This window comes from Anguilla rostrata, chromosome 6, assembly GCF_018555375.3.
Source record: "Anguilla rostrata isolate EN2019 chromosome 6, ASM1855537v3, whole genome shotgun sequence".
Classification (NCBI taxonomy): domain Eukaryota; kingdom Metazoa; phylum Chordata; class Actinopteri; order Anguilliformes; family Anguillidae; genus Anguilla; species Anguilla rostrata.
This window is the reverse complement of record NC_057938.1, coordinates 47700398-47722016: the sequence shown is the minus strand read 5'-3', so window position 1 is coordinate 47722016 and position 21619 is coordinate 47700398. Positions and strand designations below refer to the sequence as shown.

The 21619-nt window shown below is 53.5% G+C and overlaps 1 protein-coding gene across 1 annotated transcript in view; it reads right to left on the bottom strand.

Annotated features, from left to right (window-relative positions):
* The window catches only part of man1a1 (mannosidase, alpha, class 1A, member 1), a 122449-nt gene that overhangs the window by 25478 nt on the left and 75352 nt on the right, over positions 1-21619 (bottom strand). Inside the window, exon 5 of the mRNA XM_064340144.1 lies at positions 6460-6554. Coding sequence (XP_064196214.1) covers positions 6460-6554 — 95 coding nt within the window. The remainder of the gene's footprint in view (positions 1-6459; positions 6555-21619) is intronic.

Here is a 21619-nt window from a genome sequence, read left to right as displayed (position 1 = left end):
GGGCCAGTGGGATTTCAATATCCGAGGAGCACAAAGGGCTAGCTGAAGATTCCTGACCCGCCATCAAATTTCAGTTTGTTTCATAGAATGTGAGCATTTAACCCAAGATCAGAAATATGCTGCAACGGATTGGCGACCTGTCCACCGTGTTTTCCTGCCTCTCGCCCGGTGCATGCTGGGATAGGCTCCAGCCCTCCCGTGACCCTGAGCAGAAATAAGCGGTTTAGATGAAGGATGAATGGATCACAAGTATGTCATCGGAATGTTCTTAACTGAACGTTCTAATGCTGATGTCACAATCACTCCTGGTAATTGAAAGCAGTGGAGTTATGGAACTGAATTCTGAGAAAACATTCCACAAAACCTGCACTTCAAAGGGGTTAAAGGTATTACTGCAGCAGCACCCGGAAGACAAGGGGACCGGAATGACACACATAATCTTTCTTTGGACAGAGAACAAATATCCCCTTTCACAAGACTTCACTGTGAACAGTCTTGTGAAATAGCACACACTTTTCCTCACTGCCTTGTCGCAGAGCCATTCCAATTAATCTCAACAGCTTTTATTTATTTTATTGGAGAGATTTTATAAGAGAAAAATTCGATCCTTTCATGTTTGGGAAAAGCTAATTAAATTGATGATCAGATCCCAAAGGTTTTGACTGGACTGATTATTCTGTGTGCGCGACTTCATTGTACACCATGCAAAAAAACCCCCCAAATTTTTAGTATTTTCCCAGAGTGCATAAATAAAAACTGGAGAAAGAAATGAAGACAAACTATTTGGGCGAAGCGGGGCTGAAATGGGCTCGATAAGGCGCCCAGAGCTTCGCCATGGCGAGAGACGGTTCGCGACCTTCGTTCTCTCCTCCGCCGCCGCTTTCCGGAAGCCCGTCGTTCTCACCGCTTCCGTGACGTGGGGCGCTTTTTTTAAAGTACGAAAATAAGTGAGATCCCTTAACACAACGCTGCCCAACCCTGTCCCTGGAGATCTACCGTCACGTAGGATTTCCTACAACAAAAAAGGTTTTCCTATGAACAAAACAAAACAAAACAAATCCGTCCGAAAATAATTTGACTTAGAGGCGAGGCAGGTGGCCGCAGGTTCAAATCCAGCTCTTGCAGGTCTGCTGCAGCCTTTAGATAATTATTTATGCGTTGACAATAAGGCATTAACCCATGCAATGTTGTTTTTAAGCTCACCACACCAACATAAAATATGGTTGCCACTCAAGCGACACGTCTACCGATTGACCTTGATCTAAGATTTATGCCACACTTGGCTGTTAGCTTTGAAGTTTCACTTTATTTCCCATCAAAATATCAATGCCACCACACTTGGCTTCCGCAAACGGCTATTAACCTTGAGATTTCCCTTTTTTTTTTTCCTCCATCAAAATATCGATGCTATATTTTTTTTGTACCGCGTCCATTTATATCAAACTGAAATCTAACTGATGTGAAGAGCAGTTTTACGGTTAATTAATTCTTCTAACTTTTAACTTGAAAATGAAAAAAAAAAAAAAACATCCCAGAAATACTTAGGATGTCAAGGCTCGCCGGTGAAACCTCTCATCGGTGCTGAGTCTTGCGCGCTGTCTAACTTTCAATGTCAGCCGCCTCTACCTACCTAGCATGCTCCCCAGCGGAATGTGGAGGAGAGCTGCCCCTGGCTTAATGAAATTGGGCTAGAGTAAATATTTAACGCGTTTAATGAAAGGGGGGGGGGGGGAGAGTCGAGGTGACGAACAGAAGTGGGTCAGACCGGAGATCCGAGCGCGGCTAAGATTACTGTTCCTCCTGTTTTCCTAACAAATTGAAAATGTCAGATCGCTGTCTTTCCGAATGGCGTACGAGCGACGCGGCCGCGCCCTGCAGCCGCGGGCAGGTCTACACAGGCCAGCACGTGTCCCCTTTTCACACCGCGGATACCGGAGACAGGGTCTGCCGGTTCTCACCGAAACCCCAGGACTTTCAGATGCGGTTCTCCGTTTCGACACTACAAATGAAGCGCAGTGCGGTACGGCCTAAACAGGAAAAACAGGCTGGAAAAAAACACACTTTAGTAACGGTTTAGCAACTCAAGAAGAGTCTAACAAGTTCTCGCTGCGAGCAAGCAGGGGAATGAGGCTGTTGACATTCACGTTTCTGCAGCGTTTCGATGCCTTGTGAGAGAAACCTGCAAACACACGCTACCGCACGCAGCCACGCATCAGGAGCAGGCCTTCCGCACACGCAGCACCGCCGCAGCCAGACCGCAGCTGACGCACCCGGGTCCGGGGAGGCCGGGCGGAACGCGCGACCGGGCGCGGGAGCGGCTGTCGGGCTGTAACCCGCCTCGCGGCGCTCGTGTGATCACGACGCGCCGGGGAACGCCGCGCGGCGCTAACGCGCTCGTCTGGGGGCGAGACGGCCCGTCCCCCGAAATACTCTGTACACGAACGTCCCGGGACGCACGGCATCAAAAACTGCACATGCCACACTGTCAGGCTTGTAATGAGACTTAAAGTCTTATTTTCTTCTCTCAGGTAGAAAATACTTGGCTTGTGTTAAAAGTTGCTTTTTGCTTGAAATTGTCTTTCCCCATTGGCAACTCTTAAAATGAGCCAAACTGTCTCACCTCATTGGCAATCTCGCGGTCCCATAGTAACAGATGCAAGGGTTAAGTCTGAATATAAGACTACAGGACTTATTAAGCCTGATTTATCTTCTGGTTTTCGCAGTGCAGCAATTGAAAAATCAAACTGTCCTGGCTTGAACCCTCAGAACCTGGGTGGTCTCAAGAGTTAGAGTCAGAAAAAGGGGGGGGTGGGGGGGCAGATAAAAGCTAAAGCATGGGGGCATTAAAAATAAAACACTAAAATATATTGCTATTGTGACTAAATCAGCAAATAACTTCCTTTCCACTGGGAGGGAAAGGTCATCTTCCTGTCACCATCTTTGAGAGAATTACTGAGCCCTCCTTTTAATCTAGCTGCGGTGCACTTTGACTCCAGCTATAAATAAAACTCTCGAGCAATAGATTTTTTAGAGTTCGGCGGCCCTTGAAGTAAACAGAATTTGTAGCGCTACGAGCTGAAAGTGTGTGCCTCTGAAGTCTCGAGTTTGAAGCAGTCTCTTCAGCCGAAGCCCGGGTTCGCCCGTGATGATCAGGGAACAGAGCCGGTGACTCAGAGGTTGCAGGTTTGATTCCCAAGTGGGACACTGCAGTTGTTTACCTGAACAAGGCTCTTAACCCGAATTGCCTCAGCACACAGCTGTATTAACGGACTGTGCAAAAAACTACAGCACGCTGTGTAAGGCGCCCTTGGAAGAAGCGCCTGCCAAATGCGCGAACGCGAATGTAAACGCAATTTAAACGCAGAGTGCTTTGCGGGTTAGGACTGCAGCAGATTGAATACAGGCGATCCCCATTCGGACGCGTCGTTGCCCGGGAACGGTTACTGCCGATCCGCTGCTGATCTGATCAGTGTTCATTACGGTCTTTATCAGCCCAACGCGAGTGGGTTTAGTGCTCTGCGGACCGGCGCGTTCAGGCCCGGATAAATAAATCGACATCGGCGCGTCCTCCCGTGGGGTGCGAAGATGGGTCGGGGGGGGGGGGGGGGACCGCCGGCTGGTTTTGGCGGGGGGCGTTCGCGGGGCATTCCGTGCCCCTGGGGCTGAGGGTGAGGTAGGCTGCCGGGACGATGCGTACAGAGAACCCTTTCATTCGCTCCCAAGCCCGGGGAAGATTAATTGGCTGCGCGCACACGTGCAGCTGTCTCCACGACAACCTGGAATTCAATTAATAACCTGAGAGCTGAACTACGATTGGGAAGAAAAAAAGAAAAGAACAAAATAGGTTCAGATGACATATAGGGTGAGTGAAATAACACTTCAGTCTGTTGACTAATTATTTTCTTTAATTTCCCTTAATGTGTATTTTTTAAATCCATTATTCGCGTCCCACAATTTTCGCAATTTCTCTCACGCAATTAAGAACAGTAGAAAGCTACCTTTTATATGAACAGCATTTTGAATATGAAATGCACTAAACATTATGTCTGAATGTTTACTGGGATTATTTAATTGTGAATACTCCGCTCCTAATTATTTTATTAGATTAATGAGCCATCAAATAATCAGGGAGGCGCTGAACAGCAGAGAGACAGGCCGGAGGGCCGGAAGGTGAAAAGCTGTTCCTGATAGAGACGATCAAAGACCGACTTCTTTTCATTCGCGAGCTTCCATTACGGCTCAAAACCCTAATCTGCTGCAAAGACGGACTGGAAACGAACCCGGCGAAACGCGGCAAGGTCGCCCAAGCCCCCCCAGGCCCGTTCAGAGATTTTTCAAAACTTACATTCGGAAACTAACGAGGTTTATGAAAAAAAGCTTACCAATCAACAGAGTGTAATTTCGCTGAACGTTAGCTGTTGAAAATCAGGCCTGTGGTTGTAATGTGCTGAGAAGGCCTGAACGCTGTCATCAGTGAGATTAGGGAGTTCACTGAGAGGTGGGTGGGGACTGCGGTCAGGTGACAGGGGACAGATGACTGAGAGGGGGGTGGGGACTGTGGTCAGGTGACAGGGGACAGATGACTGAGAGGGGGGTGGGGACTGTGGTCAGGTGACAGGGGACAGATGACTGAGGGGGGTGGGGACTGTGGTCAGGTGACAGGGGACAGACTGGGGAGAGCCAAGGGAGCATGTGACTCTGGAATGACTGATAAGGCCCTGAAATGGAAGGGCTGTGAATGTGGGATGCTGCAATGTGACGACTGGGACAGGCTAAAACTGGCTGCAGTTCCTCATTGTGCTGTGCTGCCGTCTCTCCCTCCCTCCCTCCCTCCCTCCCTCCCTCCCTCTCTCTTTCTCTCTCTCCCTCCCTCTCACCTTCACTATCTCTCTGACACTATCTCTCATCCTCTCTCTTTGACTCACTTACACACAGTCATACTCTCACTGTCCCACACACTCTCTAACACACTGTCTAGCTGTCTCCCTCGTTTTCTCTCTCTTCCTCCCTCCCCCAATCCCTCCCTCCCTCCCTCGCAATCTTTCTGACACTATTTCTCTTCCTCTCTCTCTCTGACTCACTTGCACCCTGTCACACTCTCACTGTCTCACTCTCTCTCCCACACTGTCTGTCTGGGTGGGGGCGCTGGAGGGGTTCTTTGCCATGTTGGTGATGATGGGTAGTTGACTTAATTAGGTTATTTTTAACTTGCCCTGGCCATGCAAAGCGTATGAGTTTTGTTTGTTGTGACATAAAAAGGGAAAATGGCTGAGATGTATTGACTGAGTATTGCAGTTGAGGTTAACCCACTACCAATGTAAAACAAATGGAACACTAAAGGCTTTATTAAACTCTAAACTCTCTCACACACACACGCGCACACACACACTCTCTCCCTGTCTCTCTCACTTACACACACCTTAACTGTCTCTCTCACTCTGTGTTTCAGAACCCTGTTACCCTGTAGGCTGACGTGACTAATCCTCACTGTGTGTTTGGAACAGAAACACAGACAGTGCAGACAATTCACCAGTCAAATCTCATCGAAGGGCTCCAGTTTTGTGTCAGTTTGACTTATTCATTCCAGAAGTTTTGAACATGGCTGCTAATGCATTATCTCACTGATATTTGACCCCCAAAAAAAACAAACAAAAAACAAAGTAAAAGCAAAACAACAGCTATTATGTAATTGTGGTCTATGACTGTGCACAGAAGTCGTGGAAGGTAAGCGGTTTGCTGCTGTGCAGTGCGTCAGCGCTCCAGTAGGGGCAGCAGTGAGTCAGTGCTGGTGTATTATTGGTAAGGCTCATTGTTTTCAGTTTTTATTCTTATTCTTATTGTTGATTTTGAATATCAAAAAAGGGTGTAAATCCTCTAAGATGACACAGGAAATCGTTTGATGTGAAACTTATTGATCGAACTAAAGCATTTGTTTTTCAAGTCACGTCGAGGAAATAACTAGTTAAAGCAAGCTTGCACATACATAACTGTCTATGTACTTAGACAGGAAAATAAGGAATCGCTTGATTAACAAGGGGGTAGTCTGTGTTCAATCTGATAAAGTCAATCAGGAGCCACAAATACAAGCTAATATAACTGACGGGTCCCCCTCAGTGGGTTTTCTATGGAAACAAGCCTTCCAAAGCGAAAGCTTGACGGAATTAGCAACAGTAACTAAGGAGAACGGGACTTGGGCGGAGCTTAACAATGGTCAATTTCGCCACAGGAGGACACTACATGCCTAATCTCACACAAACAGGAACAACTTTTTAAAAACGCGTGAAAACATAAAATCAGGGTGGAATTCGATAGGCTCCTTTTTAAAATCTGGGTATTTTTAGGTGAAACTGTAGAAACGGGGAACAATGAGCCCTAATGATTAGTGAAGGCAGCCTCAGGCAGCGGAGGGAAGTGAAAGAGCTCAGCTCAGCCGGAGAGAGCAGGCCGGCAGGGTCTGACCTCTTCATATTCAGCAGGGCCCAGGGGATGCCCGTGGGGGTTTTGAAGGCCGGCAGCAGCCTCTCACCCAGCTCCACCGCTTTCTTCCTGTACACCTGCGGGAGGGGGGGGGGGGAGAAACTTCGGTCAGCAAACGGCTCTTTCAGACCAGCAGGGGAGAGAGAGAGAGGCGAGCCACGATTTGAGAGGATGAGAGAGAGGGTTGATTACGAAAACCAGAATGTGTACAAACCGACCACAGTCAGTCTCTCACACTCTCTCTCACTGACTCACTGGCACACACACTTACACATACACACATATACACATGCACGCACATACACTGGCACGCTCGCTCAGTCAGTCAGTCTTTGCATGCTTGCTTGCTCACTCATTCACCGACTCTCTCCCACACACACACACACACACTTACACATACACACATATACACATGCACGCACATACACTGGACTGCTCGCCTTTCGAGGTTTTGCATGCTGTTACTCCTCATGCACTGACTCTCTCCCACACACACACACACACACACACACACACACAGTCACACACACACGCCAGCCCCCCTCCCCTCCCTCACAGACACAGTGAGACGGCTCTGCCTTTGAAAGGGGGGGCAGGACGGACCCTGAAGGCTGCTGATATGACTGGATCAGATAAGGGCCAGCGGGCTGTCCCGAGCACGCTGACTTCCTGCTTAACGCATCATCGCCACCCCCCCCCACCCCCCCCGCACCCCCAGCCTCTCCCTCGTCTCACACCAGGCCTCACAGCCCTACCCATCAGATGGCGGAAATGAGACGTCCGTCAATACTGCCCGCCAGAAAAATGAGAAAACGCTCACGAAGCACGAGGCAGACCCACCGAGCATTATGGGTAGACTGGCCAAACTCCCAGGGCTGTGGGCTCGAATCGGTTTTTGAGCCCGTGTCCCTGAGCCGCTTAACCCAATTGATTCAGGAAACAGCAGCAATGGTTTCCAAAAAACAAAAAAAAAAGTAATCTGGATAAGGGCACCCGCCAAACTCCGAAGTGCAATGTCATGTGCTCCATATTTCATGTCGGGGAAGGGGGGGAGAAAAAAAACCCCCCCCGGCCTGTCCCGTCCCGTGTTATTGAGGACGGGGGCACATGACACCAATCCTTCAAATTACAGAGGAGGGGAGGGGGGGAGAGGAGGCCGGGGGCGGGGGGGAGGGGAAGAGAGGTCACATCCTTCTACGAAAGGCAGAGTGATGGCGCTCCAGGGCGTGGGCCTGTGCGCCGCGGGTACTGAGACGCGCTAGCGGCGCGGTGGCGCAGGCTGATATACGGCCCGGGCCCCACACATCACCCGCCGTAATTACGTGTCAGGTGACGGCTCTGCGGCGGGGCGGCGGGGGGGAGAGATAGCGGGGCGCGGCATGCCGGATGTTTCTAGGGGTTGGGGTGGGGGGGAGATGGTATCGGCGCGCCCATCACTCACCGGCACCGGGGCGGTTCTGCACGGCGGCCCGTCCGTAAATCCCGCTTGTTAAACACGGGGGGGAGCAGAGCGACGGAGAAGGGAGGGGTGTAACACACACACCTAAACATACATACACACACACACACGCTAACATACATACAGACATACATACAAACACACACACACACTAACATACATACACACACACACACACACACACACACACACACACACACACGCTAACATACATACAGACATACATACAAACACACACACACACTAACATACATACACACACACACACACACACACACACACACACACACTAACATACATACATACATACATACATACACACACACACACACGAGCACGCACGGTTTATCTGCAGCCTAGTGTTACAGTAACAGTCACGGTGTGAAGTGTGCAAAGCGGATTCGGCTCTACAAAGGGATTTGCGTCCGGCTTTCAAGTCTCACAATAGCCAGTGTGAGACGCACAATGCAGAATACAGTCCCCACAGTGCTGCTACTGGAGCTGAATCTCTACACCAGCAGGTACACACTGCAGAATACAGTCACTCCTGAGGACAGTCCCCACAGTCCTGCTACTGAAGCTGAACCTCTAAACCAGCAGGTACACACTGCAGAATACAGTCACTCCTGGGGACAGGTACACACTGCAGAATACAGTCACTCCTGGGGACAGTCCCCACAGTGCTGCTACTGAAGCTGAATCTCTACACAGGCAGGTACACAATGCAGAATACAGTCACTCCTGGGGACAGGTACACACTGCAGAATACAGTCACTCCTGGGGACAGTCCCCACAGTGCTGCTACTGAAGCTGAATCTCTACACAGGCAGGTACACAATGCAGAATACAGTCACTCCTGGGGACAGTCCCCACAGTGCTGCTACTGAAGCTGAATCTCTACACAGGCAGGTACACAATGCAGAATACAGTCACTCCTGGGGACAGTCCCCACAGTGCTGCTACTGAAGCTGAATCTCTACACAGGCAGGTACACACTGCAGAATACAGTCACTCCTGGGGACAGGTACACACTGCAGAATACAGTCACTCCTGGGGACAGGTACACACTGCAGAATACAGTCACTCCTGGGGACAGTCCCCACAGTGCACCAGCAGGTACACACTGCAGAATACAGTCACTCCTGGGGACAGGTACACACTGCAGAATACAGTCACTCCTGGGGACAGGTACACACTGCAGAATACAGTCACTCCTGGGGACAGTCCCCATAGCGCTGCTTCTGGAGCTGAACCTCGACAGCAGCAGGCAGGCCGACAGGAAGGGCTCCATGGCAACACTAATGAAAGGGTGAAAGGGAGCAGGGAGTAATGACGGCAGTGCGAATGGCTCAATCCCCTCCATGCGAACGGCTGACGGCCCAGACGATGAGACGGCTCTAAGCAGGAGGCCGTGAACGAGGCCGCCGCGAAGAAACCCGCCGTTTCCGCGTAGGAATGCAGCCTGCCGCTCGCTCTGATGAGTCTCATTCGGGGCCCGGTTCCCTAAAGTAGGCCGAGAAGGGGGTGGGGGGGGGGTGAGGTGAGCGTTGGGAGAGTTCTGTAAATCGCTTCCAGAGCCAGGCGAGACTCCGTCCTCGTCCTTGGGGCCTCGGAGCAAGGTCGCCCCGTTACCCGTCCGGCGAAACTGGGCGAGGAATTCCCCCGACTCGCCCCGCACCGCGCCGAAGTAGGTAAGGAGGGCTTCCTGGAGAAAGCTTCCGGAAACTTCCATCGTTTTTCGCGCCGCGACTTTTAGGACAAGCTGCAGAGGACTTTTTGTGAAAAGTAACCCAAAGACCCGCTCGCTAAAACGCAACGCGCTGAAGTCGTCATGGCGATTCGCCGCGTTCCCGCGTCGGCGCACAGCCGGAGCGCTAAGCATCCCGTCCAGTCTGTTTGATTAACGTCTTTAATAAAAACCCGGGGCAGGCCGAATAAATAAATAAATAAATAAACAGGCTCCTCGGCCGCAATCGCTCAGCGGAGCGTCGCCGAGGGTTACCGACCAATTAAACAAGCCGCCTCAGACGGGGAGCGGAGGAGATGGAGAGACGCCGCGGCGGCGTATCCGGGGCGACCATCGCACGCGCGGCTTAAGCACGGGCGAATGGCGGTCGAGTCGTACGCGAAAAAACGACGCGGCCGTATAATAAGGCCATAGCGGTTTTTTTTTTAATACGCACGCGTGCATGCGCAGCGGGCGAACGTAAACGCGGACAACGCCGGGGCCCTGTCCTAAACTCAGCAGGCTCGCCGGCGGGGGCCCTGTCCTAAACTCAGCAGGCTCGCCGGCGGGGGCCCGGGGTAGATTAAAAGCCCTCGGGTGGACAGCGCGTGAGGGTGTGAGTGTATTCTCAACGCGGCGGCAGATAGCGGCGAGCCGTCGTGTGTCAGCGCGTCCCACCGCGTCCCACCGAGGCTTGACTGCTTTCTTCGCTCCTCCGCCGCGGACGGCGATGAGCGGTCCGACAGGCTAGCAATCTGCGTGAATAACTTAACTTTAAAAAAACGGCTGTTTGGATCAGGGACGGATTGGACGTGACGCTTTTCAAGGGGTGAGGAAAGAGAAAGGCGCTATAAATAACCCCGACGTGCTGAATCGCATTAAAGAACACAAGAACAGGTGTTCCGAGGGGGGGTGGGGGGGGTTGTGCTCGGCCGCCAGGTTTCTGTGAAGGAGGAGAGAGCGAGCAGGACACTGGTTCTGGGTGTGTGTGTGTGTCTGTGTGTGTGTACGCATGTGTGCGTGTATATGTGTCTAAGGGTGTGTGCACACGTTTATGGGTGTGTGTGTGTGTCTGTTTGTGTGCATGTGTGTATGTGTGTGTGTGTATGTGTGTGCGTCTGTTTGTGTGCACGCGTTTGTGTGCGTGTGGTGAGTGTGTGTGTGTGTGTGAGTGTGTACAGGTATATGCGTTTGTGTGTGTGTGTGTGTGTGTGAGTGTGTACAGGTATATGCGTTTGTGTGTGTGTGTGTGGTGTGTGTGAGTGTGTACAGGTATATGCGTTTGTGTGTGTGTGTGTGTTTGTGTGTGAGTGTGTACAGGTACATGCATTTGTGTGTGTGTGTGTGTGAGTGTGTGAGTGTGTACAGGTATATGCGTTTGTGTGTGTGAGTGTGTGGGGGGTTGGATAAGGATGGGGACCAGCAGGGCCGGTGTGCGGGACACACAGCTAAACAAGATGAATTACCGTGCTGTCTCAGGGTGACTGGGCCGCCTCGCGGGACGGGGCCTAAATTGCTCTGCACCCCCTCGTCTGCGGGGAGGGACTCGGAGCGGCTCTGACCTATCCCACCCCCGCTCCCACCCCCCCCGGCCCGTACCCAGCCGTCCTGCGACCTGTGGGGGTGAGGGCTGGAGTGCAGGGAGGCGCTGTAGGGATCTGGGGGTGGTGGCGGTGGAGGGGGGGCAGGTCCCAGAGCAGTATGAAGACTCTATCACTGTTCAGTAGCTACCAACGGCCTGTGTGCAGCAGGCAGCCCTGTAAGGAAGCACAGCTTCCTGCAGGTCCTAAAGCTACACAGCAAAAGGCAGCTAGTCACAGCTACAAAGCTAATGGCAGATACCGCTACAGCTACACAGCAAAAGGCAGCTACTGTTACTGCTACAGAGAAAGGCCGCTAGTCACAGCTACACATTAAATGGCAGCTACAGCTACAGCTACACAGCAAACGGCAGCTACAGCTACAGCTTCCCAGCAAAAGGCAGCTACAGCTACAGCTTCCCAGCAAAAGGCAGCTACAGCTACAGCTTCCCAGTAAAAGGCAGCTACAGCTACAGCTTCCCAGCAAACGGCAGCTACAGCTACAGCTTCCCAGCAAAAGGCAGCTACAGCTACAGCTTCCCAGCAAACGGCAGCTACAGCTACAGCTTCCCAGCAAAAGGCAGCTACAGTCACAGGCTACACAGCAAAAGGCCGCTGAAGCTAGTTCCACACAGTGGCGCTGTGCTCAGGGTACGAGGCGTGTAACCAGATGCTGTCGTTACGCCCGTAAACGATGTACTTACAATTCCTCCAGTATAAATGATGGATAGTTAGTTAAAAGCAAATGATGGATAACTGCACAAATGGATACATAAATAGTAATATGGATGCTATACTGCATGTACACACGCATGAATATGTAATACTGCAATACATATTTATCAAAGTAAAATATAGCCTAACGCTGCATTTGTAAACATGCAGAGGATGAATTCATCATGCTAATAATAAAGTGTGCATTAAGCATGCAATGTGAACACGCTTAATCCCAACCAGCTCCTCCATGCGAGTGTCAGCCACACAGCGTGAAAGGACGTTAAAACCGCAATTCCCAAAAGACACTGGGGCCACATACATCTCTGAAGATAAAGATGGCAGGAAACAGACTGGACCAGCAGGACTGATGCTGGAAAATTTAAAGGAGACGTCTGAGTGGCGGGGAGGAAACCACACTCTGCAGAGTGGGGGGGCGGGGGGGGGCGGAGGGGTGGCTGAAGACAGCCGATATTCCAAGAGAGGGGCAAGAACCAGGCAGAGCTGTTCCGTCCTAATTCTTCTTCATGAGAGCCTATTTAAGGCGGTTCGCTTCAGCTTCTCTTAACTTTACTTTCTTCTCTGTTTTTAATTTGAGCTCATTTAGAGCGAAGCACCGACACTCCTAAGTGTGATCTGTGAGTGAACGGAATAAGTAATGCCCCATTATTAAAACACCCCTCACCTCCTTCACACTCCAGCACTTATCTGATATTAGCCTCCGCTGCAAACGCGAAGCAGAGAGTGCGGCACTAATCAGCCGACGGACCCGGAGCCTAACAGGCCTGTGGAGGCCTCTCTCTCCGCCTGTTATGCATTACCTGTGGGGGCCTCTCTCAGTCTGTTAAACATTAGCGCAGGGTCAGGTTGTTCCGAAGCTAATGGGGAGGCACACTTTTTTAAGGGGAGGGGGGGGGGGCCTTTAATTGCGTTAGCTTTAATTGCGTTAGCTTCCTCGAGCTCAGTGACGTGACCTGAAAGATATTCTCCCAAACTTTCAGGGGCGTGATTCCAGAACACGCAGAATGTTCCGGAGGTGCCCGGAGATTCTCTCGCGGGCGTCGGCACGTGCCGTCGTTCTGGCGCCTCTCTCGCCGTCCGCGCCGCTCCCGCTCCCTGGCGCGGGACGCGGCCGCCGTGCGGGAGGCGGAGCCGAACGCGGTTCTGAGGCATTAACGGGCGGGGAAGAGTGGGCGGGCGGAGCGCGGCGACCGTGAAACGCGCCGCTGGAGGTCAAACCGCACGGCTAAACGGCAGCGCCCAATCGCGCGGCCCCGCTTTATTTACGCATCGAGGAGCCGCGGCTGACGAACGTCCCGCCTTCCCGGCCGTGCCGAGGGGGGCGGGGGGGGTGAGCGGGCATGGGGGGGGGTCTGGCGGGCCCGGCGCTGAGCAGCACTGCCTCGTGGGGAAGAAAATCAAATCAGAAAAGAGGAGTCAGTCCCTTCCCCTAATGAACACTAACACCGCGCCATGAAACTGAATTAGAGCTGTCTGTTAGCGGGAGAGGGAGCCCTGGCTGAGGCTCTTTACCGGCCCGGCCTCCCTTTAACCGCGTTAGGCCAGCTCCCCACCCCGCCGGCGAGCCTGGCGGCACCGCGGACGCGCCGCACCGAGCGCTACATCACAGCCGGGCAGCTGCCGCCGACGTCTGCGACAGGGCACTTCAAGGCAATTACCGCTCTAATTCGGAGGGATTTGTCTTTAGTCAGCACTGCGGGCCGGCGGAGTGTGTGCGCGTGTGTGTGGGTGTGTGAGAGAGAGAGAGAGAGAGAGAGAGAGAGAGAGGGGGGGTGTGTGTGTGTGTGTGAGAGAGAGAGAGAGAGAGAGAGAGAGGGTGTGCGCATGTGTGTGTGTGTGTGTGTTTGTGTGTGCAGAGTGTGTGATGTGTGTGCGGAGTGTGTGTGAGTGTGTGTGAGTGTGTGTGTGTGTGTGTGTGCGTGTGTGTGCGCGTGCCTGTGTTTGTGCCTGTGTGTGTGTGTGTGCCTGTGTTTGTGCCTGTGTGTATGTGTGTGCTTGTGTTTGTGCCTGTGTTTGTGCCTGTGTGTGTGTGTTGTGTGCCTGTGTGTGTGTGTGTGTGTGTGTGGGGAATGCCACTCCTCTGCCAGCTAATTTACTAAGAACACACCAGAGAGAGTGCAGGGAGAGGGAGAGAGAGATGCAAAGTGAAAGCAAATACATCAGAGAGAGTAGGAAGGACTGCTTCCTTGTAAAGCGAGGGAGGGCGGGCGAGAGAGAATTAAATGACGGTAAGAGAGGGAGAGAGAGTCTAAAAGAGAGAGGAATAATGAGAGAAAGTAAAGTGGGAGAATGAAAGACTGAGAGGAAAAGCAGAGAGACGGAATAGTACAGAGGCTGTACTCCAGATGGTAGGAGGGCTGGCTCCACAGGAGAGAACAGGTCTGAAGGGCGGGGCTATGGGCCTTGGGGGGGCGGGGCTACTGGGCTGAAGCTGAGGCTGAGGGGGTGGGGTGAACGTGTTATGAAGCCAGGGCTGAGGGGAGGGATTGGGTCTGTGAGGCGGGGCTATGAGGCTGAGTGAGGGGGGTTTGGGATATGAAGCTGGGGTGAGGGTGGTCACGAGGACGGGCTTTTGGGATATGAAGCTGGGGCTGAGGGGTGGGGTTGGCGCCGAGGGGCGGGGCTAGAGCTGGCACTGTATCCAGACAGAGCCTCTCAGCCAGTGCAACACTCTGTCAAAAAAAAGTAAATAACACAGCCGGAGGAAGCCTGGGCAGCTCCAGAGCTCTATAAATCTGACCCGTCGGACAGATCCAGGTGCCTGTCAGCTCTCTCCCATTTATCACCGTGGTGACTGGTGCACAGGGTGTGTCCACCAGTAGGTTGCTCCAAGGTGACTGGTGATGAGTACAGCAGGGGTTTGTCCACTAGCAGCTCGCTTAATGGTGATTGGTGGGGAATTTAGCAGGGGTGTGTTAACTAGCAGCTTGCTTAATGGTGATTAGTGGGAAGTTTAGCAGAAGTGCATTAACTAGCGGCACGCTTAATGGTGATTGGTGGGGAGAGTAGCGGGGGCGTGTTAAATAGCGGCACGCTTAATGGTGATTGGTGGAGGGTATAGCGGTCGTGCATTAACTAGCAGATTAGCTTAATGGTGATTGGTGGGGAGAGAAGTGTGGGCGTGTCCACCAGCCCTGCTCTCTGTTCCTCCTCCTCCTCCTCCTCCGCGGCCAGCGCTCCCCCCGTCGGCCTCTACATCAGCCCCGGCTCACGGTTCAAAAAGCAGGAGGCAGAGAGGCCCATCCATCAGCGCTCGCTCACACAGACGGTCCTGCTGCTCTCAAAGTGCCACCAGACCCCTCTCCAGCCCCGCTCCTCAGCCAGCCCACGCTGGGACAGAGCGCCTTTTGAAAGGGGGCTCAGCCGACGAGGGGGGGGGCAGGGGAGGGGGGGGCACGCTGTGTAGGTCACACAAGGACATCCATTCATCGAGGAGCCGGGGCTTCAAGGCCGAGCGCAATCAGAGAGAAGCAGCAGGACCCGGCTGATAGAGGCCTTTTCTTTTTCTGTTTTTCACTCAGGCTAAGTACGGGACGCCCGGAGACCCCGCGCCCCGCCCCACCCCACCCCGGCTCCCTGATTAGCCTATCGGCGACCGCGATCTAACTGCGGCTGAACCGCGCGGTCGATCCGACCGAGCCCGGAGGCGAGCTCTGGATGATTGCGATTAGCGGCTCCAAACTTTCAAGTGTTTCCCGAAGCCGTCTGCATGCAGAGGATTAACTTCTCTGAGAACAGAGCAGCACATTTCTGCCACTTAGTTCGTGACTTTCCTATGTCCTTAGCATCCCAGTGCAGGATCCTGGAGCAGTATGCAGTCTACTGCAGTTTCACACGCAAAAAAAGAGCACTGCTACAACAGGAAGTGACATCAGACATGGCGTAACTCTGGGTCACGACTTCTCCTTTTACTTTATTTTGTCCTCAGGATCCCCGGAAAGCCTCCTTGCACAATACACAATCTACTGCACAATTTCACACAAACAAAAACGAGTATCTTCATGTTCCTATAACAGGAAGTGACATCACGTGGCGTAATTCTGGGTCACAACTCCTCCTTTTACTTTATTATGTCCTTGGCATACCAGTAAAGCCTCCTTGCACAGTACACAATCTACTGCACAATTTCACACCAATTCATGATTCATGTCATTTGCGATGTCACGTCTTGTTATAGGAACTGACATCACAAATGACATGAATCTGGGTCACGATCTACCCTCAACAACACTGTCAGGACTTTGCCCTTTTTGGTGGGGGGGAGGAGGGTGGCAAACACAGACAAGGCCCCGTCTCAAAAAGCAGGAAACGCAGGCGAATCCTAAATGCCGTGTCCTTCCAGCGTTCTCTGAGGAAATTCGGTTTGCCGCTTGGAACGCGGTGCGCTACTCCGCCGTGACAGCTCATCGCTTTCCCGGCCCGCTCCTCATCAATTACCGAGCCGCGAAAATAGGAAGGGCGGGGGGGGGGGGGGAGGGAAATGATCTTCCCCCGACGCGCGGGTTCGCATCGACTGATTGAAAAAGGGGGGAAAACAGAGGCGGCGTGCGGTACGGGGATGATTGCGTTCGGCCCGCCGCCGCGTCTCTCCTTAATTAACTCGTTCCAGCCGCGACGGCGGGGACGCGCCCGGAGGCACGCGGCGTATCGGCATCACGGGGCGGGCGGGCCGGGGAATCGACCCCCCCCACCCAGCCCGTCTCTATCGCGCCGGCAGAGAACAGGGAACCGCCTGTTACCGCGTGAGGTCGGCGCAGGAACAGGATGACCGAACCGACCGGGGCGCGCGGTCGCAGTTAGCGAGACAGACGGCTTTGTCGACGCGCTCGTCCTGCCACAGAGCTAATGTGAAATTAGAGACGGAGAGAGCCGGGCGCACGGCGGGCCTAAGGAAAGCAGGTGGAGAGGTTAACGGCAGCCGGGCATATTTCCCTGGTTAGCGTAGCGTAGCCGTTGCCAGGCGACGGAGTCGTCTGCGCCGCTCAAACGGAGGACAGGTGCCAGGGGCGGGGCGGAGGGGAGGAGGAGGGGAGGAGGGGCTGTGGCTTCCTGTCGGCCGGGCGCCCGCGGGCCCCGCCGGGGGCGGCGTGTCGCGGGCGATAAAGCGGATTGGGGCGGGATCCAGGAGACGCGCCGGGGCCCCGGCTGGCGGGGGCCTTTGTTCCCGCCGCAGCAGAGGGAGCGGGGCGCTGGGTCTCCGCCACGGCGGCGTTCTCGGCGGTGTTTGGGTCACCGGGACCGCGGTCTAACGCTGAGCCAAAACCTCTCCGGTTCACTGAGGATAAAGCGCGCGAGCTGTGGCCCTCAGAGGAAGTGACATCATCGCTGGCGCGCCGTGAATAGGACTGAACGTACAGGGAGCTGCAATGCCTTACTGAAGCCCTGCACTGTGTAGAACACAACCTCTCAACACCAACAAAAACTGAATCCCTCACATAATGCCTTTCGCTGGGGAGATAAAAATGTTCTTCGCCTTCCCCTAACAGGCTTGGGAGAGGACAGAGCGAGTATCCGTTTCCCGAGCTTGCAGAATGTCAGCGCTATGAGGCTTGGATGTCGGCGATTTGTGTTGGGCCAGGAGAAGATCAGTGACTGATACACGACTGTTATAGCAGTCTGAGGGATAGAGGGAGGAGAGGGAGAGAGGGAGAGTGATAGAGAGAGAGCATGCTGGGAGAAAACGTCAGCTCTTTTTGCCTTCTTCAATCAGATGAAAAACCAAACGAACAGGAGATATGAATTATGGATCGCCATAAAAAACCAACAGAGGAGAGTCATGACTTCCCATACCCGACCACTGATCAGCAAACACATTAAAGCAAAGCATCGAGATGCCTTCATATTTCCACATAAACGTGTAGCACACCTACAAACACCTACAGCGATAATGTAGCCCAAATAGCACACTGTTTGGTATTTGACGCACTAATACCTGGGCCTAATACTAATACAGAATGTATCTGTGTCCATTACACATTCCATATGATTGCAATGAAGACCTCTGGACGCGAGGAACGAGAGTTATTCCAATCTCTTTAATGGCTCATGGCCCTGGACTGACAAGTTTCCCATCTGAATACCAAATTTCTGCAGCTCTGATGTTTTGTTGACACTCCCCCCCCCCGTCCTCCCGCTCAGAATATGCTATCAGCCGACGGGCTGACGCAGCAGGATTGTTGCGACTACGGGGACGAAACGAGGTCGTTTGCAGGGAAAACTGCGCCGGTCGCGGGAAAACCGCCAAGAAAGCTCTCGAGAAAGGAAACGACTCGCCGGTCTGCTCGTGCCCGACGGCCGCCGGTGCGCGGGAGGTGGACCCGAAGCGCCGCTACGTGCGAGCGAAGCTCCGCGGATGACAGAAGAGCCGCTCAGGCTTCGACGGGCCGCCTACCCCCCCAAAAAAAGGGCGCGCGCCAAACGAAAGCTCGGGGGCGCTCCTCGGGCCGTCGGGCGCGGGCCCTCAGATCTCCGGGACGCGGCTCGCCCCCCGTTTTTAAGATTCGGTAAGATACGCTAGACGGACTGGGACTCGAGCGCATACTGACACGCAGACGCACGGGCATAAATACTGCACCGGGATGACGTAACCGAGCCATAACTATGGAACATGCCGGTAAATAGTTCCCAGGGTCGTGAATATTCATGAGGCCTCGGAGCTCGCACGGCTCGGGTGATTCCAATGCGGCGTGAGGCTCGGGGGAGCGTGATTGGCTGCTGTGGTGGAGTCTGGGAGGGCGTGCTAGTGCGCCTGCGCGTGCGTACCTGTCAGCTTCTGACTGACTCAACAATCCGGGTTGCAGCCAGCGTGTTGGGTCTGCACCCTCTCTCTGGGCTTGGCCCGCACTTTCAACACTGCATTTACCCGCTTCATTATTTATCAGGGCCAGAAACTCTCAGCGCTTTTCCTCTGCCTGAAAGACAATGAGAAAGCACGGCACAGACTGAAGCTTTATGAATCCACGCGCTCCTTTCAAGCTTTGCCTGCGCTAGCCATACGGGCTCCACACCCAGAGAGCACTTAGCACCGGGATCGGGTGTGTACTGTACATGTGTGTATGCATACACACACTCAGTACACACACTACAGAATAGACTATGAAAAGGCAAAGCTCTGCAGCTCACTGTATAAGGACAGAATAACCTACAGGGTCCAAGTTAAACTACGCGGTCGTTCCCTGCACTTGGTACCCTACTTCCCTCTAGGGTTTTCAGCACACTTGTTCCTGGTTATGGTTACACACCTTGTTGTACGTCGCTCTGGATAAGAGCGTCTGCCAAACGCCTGTGATGTAATGTAATGTAATGTAATGTAATGGGCAGTACTGCAGTGTGTGGGGGAAACACACACGGTTCAGCTGGTCAGACCGGGCCTGAAAGCAGCCAGCTCTGGCTCTCTGTGAGGCGGGCTGCGCTCGGTCAAACTGAGGCCCCCGTCAGCGCCGCGCGAACTTCAAAGAGCCTCGCTTTCCGCGCCCCGATAGCGCTATCTCCATCTGCAGGAAGTCCGCGCCCGTCCCGCGCCCCGCTGCCCTGACCCCCTACTCCCCCACCGCCCCCCCCCACCGCTCCAATCCGCCACGCGCCGTGTGTACACAGACGCTGGAAAATAAACAGAACGTGCAAGCGCTCCCTTTCCCTGGTGTGAGTCGGGAAACGAGCAGAGATACGCCATGGGGTTGAGTGGAGAGACGAGAAGCAGGCAGGCAGTGCAGACCTGCAGATTAGGAGCGGGCCGGGATGAACGTGCACAGGCTGCTAAGTGCGCTTAACCTAAATACGGCCGGGAGTCACAGAAAATTCCGGAGCCAAGCGACGCGCAGGATTATGGGCGTGGTCTCCGGTGGCTCGAGTGCGCTAATTCAATTAGAAGAGGTCGCGAGCGGCGCGTTCCCTTTCCGATGATTGTATCGTAAGCGGGTCTGTCAGAGGTTGCCATGATAATGAATGCACCGTATGCTCAGCATTAATGCTCAGACTCCCCCGTGCTGGGTGAGCACGGCGCGGACCTGGCAACCCAAGGAGCCGGAGGCTAAAGGAAGTGCCCTTGAGCGCTGGAGGTGCTCCTGTCCACTGCTTAATGACTTAATTGGATCAGTCCCTGGCCTAAATCAGTGCTTCCCAACCTCGGCCCCGAGGACCTCTTGCGTATGCTGGTTTTCCTTCCAACTGCAACTGCAATCCCAGAATCTTAACAAGCTGTTAATTTTTCCTAATTAGGTGCTTTTCATGTTTTGAAGGCCTCTTAAGCCACATTATGCCAGAAACAACTATGCGCGCTATGTAGAATAAACTCCCATGTTTACATTGTGCTTATTCTGCTGGGTTGCAAACTGGCACAGGTGGTCATGGGGCTGGACACGCCGCTTCACCTTACGCACACAGAGCTAGAAAATCTCTGGGACTGTGGAGCATCAGGAGCAGGGCCAGTCTCGCCATAAATCACCATGACACCTCAAATGAGCTTCTCGATGCGTTGCGGCGCGTTAGCGCGGGCGGACGGACGGACGGCCTTTCTTTAGCCGGGGAGGAGCAGGGCCGCCGGCTCCCCCGCCGGGGCTCTCCAGAAACGAAGGAGCCATTAAGCAATGAAACTCATCACCGCCGCTTAGCTCGGTCGATAGCCGGCTCGGACCCGGCCGCATTAAAATAAGTTCGGGCCCGACGCCGGGGACGCCTCTGTCTTTCAGACACCGGGCCGGCCGCAGCGAAAGCTCCGTGCACTTATCTGGCAGAGGGATAATTAAGGAATAAGCCGCCATTGATTTTTCCTTTCTCCGAGCTACGTAACAAGATATATATATACGGCTTTACCGATAGCTGTCCGGCTAATGCCAAAAGTGTGTTAATTCTTTTTTTTTTTTTTTTGAAACCGCAGACCTTCTTTGTATTTAAGGATGGCTCGGAGTTCCCAGCAACCTCTGAAAGACATCCCGTTACCTTGGAAATAAGAGCTCAGAAAGCATTTACACCAGGGAAGCGAAACGCAGAGGGGAAAAAAAACCTGCTGACTTTCGATAGCATGCTTTGATTCGTCGGTGACGATGCGAAACGCAAAGGAGAAACATCCGAAAAGTTTGGGGTGCCTATGCCTTTTACACAGCCCAAGTAACGAGTCAAGTTAGCGCACGCTGAGCGATACGAGTCCAGTGCTGCGCTCGAACAGGAGCGTGCGGTTTCGTGGAACGTGGTTTCGCTCGCGCTGTGCTGAACTGACCGAATTCAGACGTGGAATGCCAACTCGCACACTCCATAAATCACGCGTGTCAGAGAGCGGGGGGGGGGAGGGGGGAAGGCTGATTAAAACCGCGGACGCCCGCCGGACGCCGTCCTGACGGACGTCTGGACTCGACGAGGGGGCGAATCGCGTGACTTCTCTATTTCCCCGGAAACCAGGAAATCGCGGCGAGTGCTTCAGCGACAAGGTTTTCTCCCGAAGAGGCGGGGCCAGAAGGAGCGGCAGCTACAGCCAACGCAGACGGGAACGTCCCGGGCGCTACTGGACAAACCGAGCTTTGAGCTGTCGGTCTTGTGACAGGCTTGTCGTTATCAATTCCGCTCAGTAGCGCTTCATTCTGACGTCTGCCTATCGCTCATGCAAATGGGGAGGGAAAAATTCAAATGCCCTCCTTTGAATGGACGCTT